Source organism: Dermochelys coriacea, chromosome 3, assembly GCF_009764565.3.
Source record: "Dermochelys coriacea isolate rDerCor1 chromosome 3, rDerCor1.pri.v4, whole genome shotgun sequence".
Classification (NCBI taxonomy): domain Eukaryota; kingdom Metazoa; phylum Chordata; order Testudines; family Dermochelyidae; genus Dermochelys; species Dermochelys coriacea.
In genome coordinates, this window is record NC_050070.1 from 150,886,094 (window position 1) to 150,896,424 (window position 10,331).

Consider the following 10,331-nt stretch of genomic DNA (forward strand, 5'->3'; position numbering starts at 1 on the left):
TACCAAAGCTGTTACCTAACTGTCCAAAACAATACTCACTTAAGGCAGCCCAGTTTACATTGTTTGTAGAATGCCCCATTATATACAATTTTTAGGTTCCAGGTCAAAGCTGATTTCTAATCATGGCAAGTGCCGCAAACTCTCCCCAACTCCATTTTCACTGGGGATCAGCAAAGATAAGCACCTCACTTAATGCTAAATTGATGCAATCAAAATGTTTGGAGCGAGAGAGAAAAAGCTTGCCCTAAATTCATGACTGTCTAATGCAAAACTCATATGTGATGACACCTGAACTAATTAGGTATTAGTAAATGAGCTTTACCTATTTATAAGGACACCAAAACAAGTTATAAGCAACAGGGTTCACTTACTCAGAACTTTGAGGATTAGCACTTGTTCTACAGACCCAGGACAATCCAGAATCTAACTATGGGTGAGGACAAGTTCATCCTACCTGTAAACTCATTCAAGTCAGTGGAGGTACAGCAGGCATGAATTTGGCCCAATATGTACAATCTTCCTCTAGAAGATGGCATCTGGTATGTAATGCATTAACTATTCCATGACTATTAACTCTTCTCTCCTGCTTCTTAACTGCTCTGTATACACTGGTTTCTCAACTCTGTTCATAGCACAACCCACATTTTTAATACCCACACACAATCTCTGTATCTCCCTTCACAGTCATATAACATCCAAACTGCAACTACCATTGCTCACCTGGAGAGGAAACATTTAGACCAGTAGTGAACGTGGCTTGAGTTTTTAATGCCATTTAGCAGCTGGAAACAAAGAAGGCCCCAGCACCATGTGACAACTCGCCTCAGACTGCTTGTGGTCCACAGGCTACTGTAGTATGCCTATCATAGACTGCCAATTGATTTCATTGGTAAGAATAGTAGCCAATACAGTGGAATATGTATAATTCCCTGTTTTAGTTATTTTATTGTAAGAAAAAATAATTGAAAAGGTTATATAAAGAAAAACTTTATCTTAAGACTAATCCAGGAGATGGAAATTTTCCAGGCCAGTTTGTGAGAAGTAGGAAATACATTGAAATCACGGTGTGAGTGTAATCAGCCACACCTGGGGTAATCCGCTGGTTCCTTACAGACAGGTGTCAACAGCCACAATCCAGCAGCACTGCTGTGATGGAGGAGTGAAGTCACATGGAAACCCTTGACCACACTGTGTGAAGGAGCCAGTGAGAAATCTCCTTTGGATCCAACTGCCTGGTAGGGCCTAGTCCTTGACACCAGGCTGTCTGTTACATTTCTTACCTCTCCCACAATCATGAATTAATGTCATATGGCCCCAGCTGCCCAATTGAGGAGAGACATTTCATTTCAAAGGCTATAGTGGTAAATAAGGGCATGTGATAGGCTAATCCAGATCTGGGGATTTCTCTTCCAAGGAGTTTGACTGGTACAAGGTTTTCAGACGGGCAATTTCCTGGTTAGCCTTCAGGGCTGGTTAATGAGGTACTCGCTCTCTTGCCCCACCTCTGCCAGCCGCAGGTCAATTCAGTCACGGTCTTGTTATCTGACATTCCTTCCAGCAGCTGCTTCCCACCATCCTGGAGTCAGAAAGGAGATGGGTGTGAAGTTCAGACCAGGGCAGCTTGCTGCTTCATGTTCCCCCAATCCCAAGAGTGCCTTTCACCGGCACTCACCTACTGCCTGCAAGTGGAGTAGGGGAGAAAGGAGCATGTGCATTTCCATCTCACATGTCCAAAGTAGGAGTACATGACAATAAGCAAACATGGGGTATCTTATTCCTTGGCAAGACTGAAACATTACTGGCAGGAAAAACAGAAAAGGAGTGTAACCTTATGCAGTGCACACACTAATAGCTCCCTCTGGGCATCATGTCAGCAATTCTCAGGCTCATGGCTGGTTAAGACTGAGATGATAACCTGACAGAGCCATGCCGGTGTATCTGGTCACCCATTCATCAGCTCAGTTAATGTCAACACCAGCACAATTAGATATACCATTCCTACTCCAGCAAATGTCAAGGGAGGTCCACTCAGATAGTTTCTGAAAAGGAGGCTATCTCCTGGGGACGTCTGTGGTGAGGCAGAACCTCCCACACAACTCAAGTGCAATCCATGGAGGAAATTCAAGCCGTGATAGAAAATCTGGCAGAGATTTTAGGAGTTCTAGAGTTTTGGGATGCAGCTCATGTTGGTACCATTAGCTACCTCACCTGTCAACACACTCCAGGGATTGGACCAACAGATGTTTCCTGGAGGTGTTGAATCTTAGGTATTGTCAATCAATATCTATCAGATACCAAATGAACCATGCTGCTCCTACTAGGGTGACAAGATAGCAAGTGTAAAAATCAGGACGGGGTTGGTGGATAATAGGTGCCTATATAAGAAAAATTCCCCCCCAAAATTCGGACTGTCCCTATAAAATCAGGACATCTGGGCACCCTAGCTCCTACCTTCTGTGACCACTCCTCCTGCCCCCAGCCTCCCACTGCCTTTGACCTTCCTGAGAGAGGGCAGGAAGTGGGAAAGGAAGGGAAGGAAATCAACAGGAATGCAGGCACATAGCCCAAGGCCCGAGTTGTGTGTGTCTCTAGTGGTTCGACCAGGGGCCTGGGAGTCGCAACTCCTCGCTTGGTGTCCTATGTTGGGAAGGAAGTGTATCTAATGGTTGCAACAGGGGGCTGGAGTTAGGACTCCTAGGTTCCATTTCCAGCTCTACCACTGAACACTGTGACACCTCAGGCAAGTCACTTTCTCTGCCTGTGCCTCTGTTTCCTAATCTGTAAATGGAGACAATAATTACTAACCCATTTCTCAGGGTATTCTAGGCTTCACTAATGAACATCTGCAAAGTGCTTTCAGACCCTTGGATGGAAGGGCTAAGAATTAGGGTTATTATTTCCAAGGATAAACCTCAACCCTTTAGAACACCCTTTTCTCCTTCTATTATTACATTCTAGCTCTTTCCTATTTAGAGGCTAATAAGAATTAGAATAAAATGCTTGCTGTCTTCAAGCTCTTTAAAAACATTGGGTAATAAATTCTGTCAGCTCCCCTACGAGGTGGGCAGACAGGTACAGTAGGTTTTTACTATTTCCATTTTACCAATTGGGGAAACTGAGGCACAGAGCTTAGAGGCCATTTTCAAACATGGCTGCCTAGATTTAGGATTCCTTTATCCACATGTAGCCAACTAAATAGAAGTGACCTGATTTTCAGAGAAGCTGAGCACCATCAGTGACTTCGATGAGATTTGTGTATGCCCACCAGTTTTGAAAATCAGGCCACTTGGATTTAGGAGTTGAATATTAGGCATACTGATATGAAACTTTGGCCAAAGCCACATGGTGACTCAGTAGCAGAGCTGAGACTTACATAAATTCAGTAAGTGAGCCAGTTTTCTATCAACGTTGATCTGAATATCGATACCAGCGGGAGATTATAAGGGTGATGCCTTCATACCATGATGAAGCCATGACGGTCTCAGAAATATTCCCTGAATTTCCTGTGCCTCTCTTTAACTTGGGAACAAACCTCTCAATTTCCTAAGGCCAAATTCACAAAATACAAGGTTCAACTTGAGGGTCTCATTATGTATAAAGAGTGCAGGGAGTGTGAAACAATGTGGGATTCCTTTTTTAAGTGATATTTGCTGTAACCTCAGCTTCTCTGCTGCCATAATTTATAATAATCAAAGCAAGATCACCTTGGCGGTGTGTGAGATGGAGATAAATTTGGCTCTTTGTGAAGGGCAGCAGTTCGCAGACCAAAGAAGCTCTGCATCTGCTTTATGTAAAATCATCCAGATAGATGCTTAAGTGGACTGCATAGCTGCTGTAGTGGCAGTAGACTGAAGCAATTTCTCTTTTAGGCAGGAAAGCCTGCTTACCAGCCCTATGTGGTTGCATGCAAGGTTGATGCTAGTCAGAGCTGTGTTCTGAGCAAGGACCTGGGAGAAAAGCGTAGCTGTCGGCTCTGACAAACTCGTTGCCTCCCAGATGGATAGATGTCAAGGTGGCATTAGTCAGCAGGGCATGGCCTATTGCCTGGCCACCCTCATCCTCAATGCAATTGATGCGCAGGTTCAGAGAGGTCAGCGTAGAATTCTTGGCTAGGGCATGAGCAATAGCCTGGGCTCCTGGGGCCCTGATCCGGTTATTACACAGGTTGAGAATTTCTAGCTGCTGTGGTTGATCAGTTTGCCAATGGCTCGTGCTCCCCGGTCACTGATAAGATTGTGGGACAAGTCCAGCTCCACCAAACATGGGTGATCTAACAGATTACGTATCAGCACCCGGCTCTTTCGTCATCCACTTTGCTCCGGCACAGCTTGAAGACCTGTGGGAGAAAAATATGGTTCCGCTTGTTGGTACAAGCAACTACTATCATTTTGGGAGGGATTTTCAAAAAGCCTAAATGAGTTAGGTGCCCAAATTCAACTGAAGTCAAAGGGAATTGGGCACCTAACCTCTCTAGAGAGCAATGCCAAATCCATCTTAACTTCAAATTTAACAGTTACTGTTTGACCTCTAACTGAAATATAACAGGTACATGATTGCAAGGTTCCTAGTGGGGGCAGTTGCAAAAGGGCCCCACAATGGGATCTCTGTGGCCATATAAGAGCTCATTTCACCTAATGGTGGAAGGCAATTGCAGAACCTGTCAATCCATCCAGAGAGTAAGGGGTCAGATTATTCTGCCTTTTCTCTGAATTGTGATGTGTCAATTAGTTAAACTCCAGAATTAGTTAACTCTAGAATAGGGTTCCCAGGGAGGCTGTGGAATCCCCATCATTGGAGGTTTTTCAGAACAGGTTGGACAAACACCTGTCAGGGATGGCTTAAGTTTACTTGGTCCTGCCTCAGCACAGAGGACTGGGACTTGACCTCTAGAGGTTCCTCCCAGCCCTACATGTCTATGATTTTGTGGGGCAGAATCTCTGTACTGGAATAACCACGGAGTTGAGGATTACACTATTGTCCAGAGAGAAGCATCCTCCATGCTGAGAGTTCTAACATCTCCCCACAGTGTTTTGGGGTGTCTGTGCTGCTGTGTGACATCCTGTCACATTTTCATCTTTAAGTAACATATTGAATGTATTTGCTCGTGAAAGTTAAGAGACTGGCCTAACAGAGAACTGGCTCCCTTTACTTATCCCCATCCAGGATTGTGCAGGAAGGTGCAACAGGACTGCTCCTTCCCTCCTGATCTACAGAGAACACATTTTATATGTGGGGAGGGGGGTTGCTCACGTTAGTCAGACACAGGCCTTACTGAACCTCATCACACAACACATGATAACAAACAGCACCTAGCAGGATATTAAATTACAGACCACCAAATTAGTCTCATTTCAAACATGAAGTTAGATAGGCACTGCAAAGGGGGAAGGCCCTGCCCTTAGCTAGCAGACAGCCTGGCTTGAGGGGGAAAGGATGCTCCACATCTTGACTTTCCATTCACTTGGCCAAATTCAAACCTGGTGCAGGCAGCCCTATCAATTTCAACAAATACAGACTTGCTTATACCCGCTCTTAATGTTTCCCATTGTGTGGCATCAAATGCATTTCAAATACTCTACCAGTTTTTGTGATTTGGCTTTGGCCCCTACATGTTACAGTGAATTGAATCCTATGATATACTTAGGCACCAAATTAGAAAATTTGCCTAAGATGGTCAAATTATTTGAGTCAAACATTTGGAAGCCATCCACTGGACTGGGCAGACTAATGGTGAGCAGCAGGTAAAACTGGTCTCTTGGCTCTTTGCAAGGATATTCTGTCCCTGTTTTAGCTTATCCTTTAAAATATAAATGTTAAAAAATCAGTTTGGGCAAGTTACTTTCAAGGTGTGGCACTTCTTGAAAGCATTGGCCAGAGAGCAACAGTCCTGATAGGTGAAGTCAAAGAGGCTCCACTCAAAGTTCATGCCACAGTCTTTCACACCATACGTCAGATGCAGCTCTTCTAGGTGAGAGAGGGCAGCAGTGAGCACTCCTAGGTCATAGTGATGCATGCAGATTCATCAACCCCAACATCACTCCCAGAATCGGAAAAGTCATCCTCCTCTTTATTCTGATCCAGCTTCACTGGTGGGAGGAACTGATTGATTTCCAGCTTCCTCACATACTCCTTGCAGAGTGGGATGACCTCCAGGACTTGACTGGGGTCAGTTGTGTTAGGGATGAAGTACTTCAGGATGTTCTCCAGGTGGCGTTCAAAGAACATCCGCTTCCAGCTGCCCCCGTAGTGGGAGACATCACACACTGCCCAGCGCTCAGTACAGCACCTCTTCCAGTAGCCTTCATCGCTGATCAGATTGGCGGTCACTGTGAGGGGCAGGCCTGTGGAAATCCTGTCCAGCACCTTCCTTTGGTGCTCTGGCAGGAGATAGTCCACGACAGGATTCTCTGTAGGGAATAATGAAGAGGCAAGGTTACTCCCCAAAAGCATTCTGAATCTGAGGGGGGTATGTTCACTATCCAGTCCCCCTAGAAATATCATGGTGAGTAATATTCTAACCCAGACCTATTGACATAAGTTTTTTACCATTTGGCAATCATTGATTTTATATGCTGTTTGGGAATAGCATCTGTTAATTTGCGCTCCCTTCTGCTACTCCCATAGTACCACACCACAAAAATATTGTCGGTCCTACATAAACTGTGGATAGTGATTTGTATTTTTATTTTTAGCTGGTGGACTTCTTGTTGTCTAAATAGATATTTAATGGAAAATTCTGCTCTAGTACACCAAGGTAAATCCAGAATAACATCACTAATGTGAATGGAGTTGCTCTGGATTTACACCAGTATATGTGACAGCAGAATTTGGCTCATTGTTTAGAGAACGTCCCCATAGGATTATAACCTTTAAAAGGAGAAAATTTTGGATCTGGGCTCTTTAGACGTTCTTTATAAAACTTCTCTTGGCTTTGCACCTTTGTATATTCTACTAAAAGTTATCCACTTTTTGCCCACCAAGCACTCTCTCTATCTCCTCCTTCAAACCTACCTTATTCAGAAAAATGTTCCCTTCTCCTCCAGTAATCTCTCTTCAACTCTCTGCCTTGAACCTCTGTCCTATCTCTCATCTCATCTCACTGACACTGGAAGCTCTCTGGGGACAGGGAATTTCTGTAGAGTGCCATATACACTTACAGCACTATATACCTGATTTTTATTAATTATCATCACCATGATGGAATCATAGAGACTAGAAACAGAGAGACCTGTCTGCACATGGAAAATTTTATTCTGAGAAGCAAAGCTGGGTTCCTACTTTCTCTCTCTTCTTGGCAGTCTCTCTACTAAAGATATCTACATAAGAAGAGCGCTGTGGCTTTGCTTGGAGACTTCTTCCAATATTCCCTCCATTTCCTCCCACACACTAACATCCTTACATTGCAGTGACCCTCTCTTAGTCCAACCCTTTCTGAGGCCTTCAGTGCCACTTTTCTGAGTCGGGCAGGGAGCATCACTGTGAAGTTATTGACATAAACTGTGACAGTATAGATCATTGTTGCAACCAGGGTCCTATGGTTGCACCAGTTCTTGGACAGAGAAGGCCAAGTAGGATGTCTATGGAAAGGTTGTAGTTTGCTGGTTATGATTATGCTGTCTGTATGTGTTTATCATTTTTGTATCTGAAGTTATGAATATTGGCTATGTACTTGTTTGATTCTAAGTAGCCTCAATGAAGCATTTGGTCAGCTTCCTGAGAAAGGACTATTCTCAGTAAGTGCCCCATCAAGAAACACTTAATTATCAATGGACTTTGAGAGATGCCAATCCACATCTTAGCTTTCTTGGGAACGTTCAACCTAACATGTAAACAATGGCATCAGCCTGCAAAAAGCGGAATCATCCATAGACATGTGACTTGCCCAGGTGGCTACAGACTTCATCTTGTTGTTGTGATTTTGCACAGGAGAACAAAGGGGTTTCTGCCCACGACAGAGAATATAAAAGGCCCTGGAAACCCCTCCAGTTTGTCTTCAGCTGGCTCAAAAGATAGCCTTTCCACTCCAGAGAGATGCCTGAAGGAAACTGGAACAAAGAATCATAACTATGGGGGTGTGAGTGATTGCTGGACCCAGACTAGGAAGGACTCTAGTCCATGAAAGAAGCTTATTGGAACTCTCTGAGGGTGAGATTTACTTGCATTTAGTTTCCTACTGTATTAGGCTTCGACTTGCGTGTTTTTGATTTATTTTGCTTGGTAATTTACTTTGTTCTGTCTGTTATTATTGGAACCACCCTCTACTTTTTATATTTAATAAAATTACTTTTTACTTATTAATTAACCCAGAGCAAGTAATTAATACCTGGGGGAGCAAACAGCTGTGCATATCTCTCTATCAGTGTTATAAAGGGCGAACAATTTATGAGTTTACCCTGTATAAGCTTTATACAGAGTAAAATGAATTAATTTGGGGTTTGGCTCCCATTGGGAACTGGATAGCTGGGTGTTAGAGACAGGAACACTTAAGCTGTTTTCAGTTAAGTCTGCAGCTTGTGGGGGACGTAGTTCAGACCTGGGTCTGTGTTTGTAGCAGGTTGACGTGTCTGACTCAACAAGACAGGGAACTGAAGTCCCAAGTTGCCAGGGAAAATGGGCTCAGAGGCAGTCTCAGCACATCAGGTTGCAGCCCCAAGGGGGTTTCTGTGACCCAACCCGTCACAATCACTGAGGATCCAAGGAAGTTACTCCTTTTCCAGCCTCACTGGGCTCCCAGACCCAGGCAGCTTAGGGCCCAAACTCTGAACCCTGACCTGGCAGCATGCGAGACAAGCAGTCTTGCTATTTCTTAGCAATTCATCTGGTCCAGATGCACACTCTCCACCTGAGGATGTCACCATTCTTGGGTTGTTACATCACAGCTAATTGCTGTGGAAATGTTAGTGAAATCATAAGTTTATATCCCACTCCCATACCCTTCATACATTACTTGTATTCTTCACCTGGGGCAGGGAATAGTTCTACTTGTCTGTACAGCACCCAGCACAATGGGACCCATCCTGACCAGGCCCCTGGATGGTACTGTAATGTGTGAGATGACAAAGAGCAGAGAAATCTGACTTCAGTGGTCAAGGTAAAAACTGATATAGTGAGTCCAAGCCGGGCATGGAGGGAAACTGAAGAACAGCCCGACAGATGTGATGGGCTGAATTCAGGGCAGCTTCCCATTCTGCATAGTAGTCCCAGTGGGCCAAATTCATCGCCCATGTAACTCAATGGAAACCAATGGAGTGACATAGACACGTCTAGCTACTGAGCAGCAGGAGAGATTTTTTCCTCTGCCCCCCACTCTTTCCTTTTCTTTGACACTCAGCAGGATGGAGAGCACAGTGTGAGCCGGCTTCACAACCTAAGGTAGAACAATGCAGTCCGCATGACTGCTGTGGGGAAGGGATCATGGCTTACTTTCAAAGTTGCTGACGATGTGCTGGAGGCAGAGCTCACTGAGGTGTGGAACAACGGCCAGGGACCACTCAGGATCCTCAGCAATGATCCGTCGCATGCGTCGGGGGTTGGCTGCAGGGTTCACCACTGATGTTTTCAATGAGGGAGAGGCCACATTCATGTCTCCAGAAACTGGCACCTGCATCTTCACTTGCTAGTCTGACTCTAGCCCCGTAGATGAAACAGAAGGAAAGTCTGCATCAGGACAGTATCACCAGCACATTTCCAGCCATGGTTCCCGGGGAAAAAAAGAAGTTTAAGAAAGGGCCAATAATTGGAGCCTCTCACTGGTACTAATAAAAACAACAACAACAACAAAATGTTGGCACTCCCATGACATCACTCTGCACACTTTGGATACCCTTTTCTGCTACCCTTTGTCTGTCTTGTCTATTTTAGATTGTACGCTCTTCAGGGACTTTCTATTGCTCTTATGTTTATACAGCACCTAGCACATTGGGAACATTGTGTAATAAACATAATAAATAATACAATGGTATTGCTATAAAGAGCTATTAACGCTTTAGAGGTTGAAGCTCATTGCAACTGTATTAATTTATATCTGCAATTTTTTTCACTGCCCTTCCCCATTGCCTTCGATCCGAGGATTTCAGTGCTCTTTACAACATTTGTTAACTGGAGCTTCAACACCCTGTGAGAGGAGTCAGTGTGATGGGGCAGATAGGCCCCACATTAACAATGAGGAGGTAAAGGAGAGCCTGTGGACCTAGCTGACCTCATCCTGCTACACCTGCAGCCAATGTCAGTTTTTCTGGGCCTGTTATCCCATCCATCAAATGGAACTGGAACAGAATAGACTGCCAGTCCCCTCCTCTACCCACTATGTCTCTAAAGACCAACACTCTCTT

At 44.5% G+C, this 10,331-nt stretch overlaps 1 protein-coding gene across 1 annotated transcript in view; it reads right to left on the bottom strand.

Moving 5' to 3' along the window:
- TCTE1 (t-complex-associated-testis-expressed 1) overlaps window positions 1–9,695 on the bottom strand; it is a 12,163-nt gene extending 2,468 nt beyond the window's left edge. The window contains 10 exon segments of the mRNA XM_038396475.2: window positions 40–1,469; window positions 1,472–1,522; window positions 1,525–1,576; window positions 3,888–3,980; window positions 3,982–4,181; window positions 4,184–4,297; window positions 4,300–4,336; window positions 5,840–6,018; window positions 6,021–6,407; window positions 9,424–9,695. Coding sequence (XP_038252403.1) covers window positions 1,384–1,469; window positions 1,472–1,522; window positions 1,525–1,576; window positions 3,888–3,980; window positions 3,982–4,181; window positions 4,184–4,297; window positions 4,300–4,336; window positions 5,840–6,018; window positions 6,021–6,407; window positions 9,424–9,607 — 1,383 coding nt within the window. The 5' untranslated portion in view covers window positions 9,608–9,695 and the 3' untranslated portion in view covers window positions 40–1,383.
- Window positions 9,696–10,331: the final 636 nt, after the last annotated feature.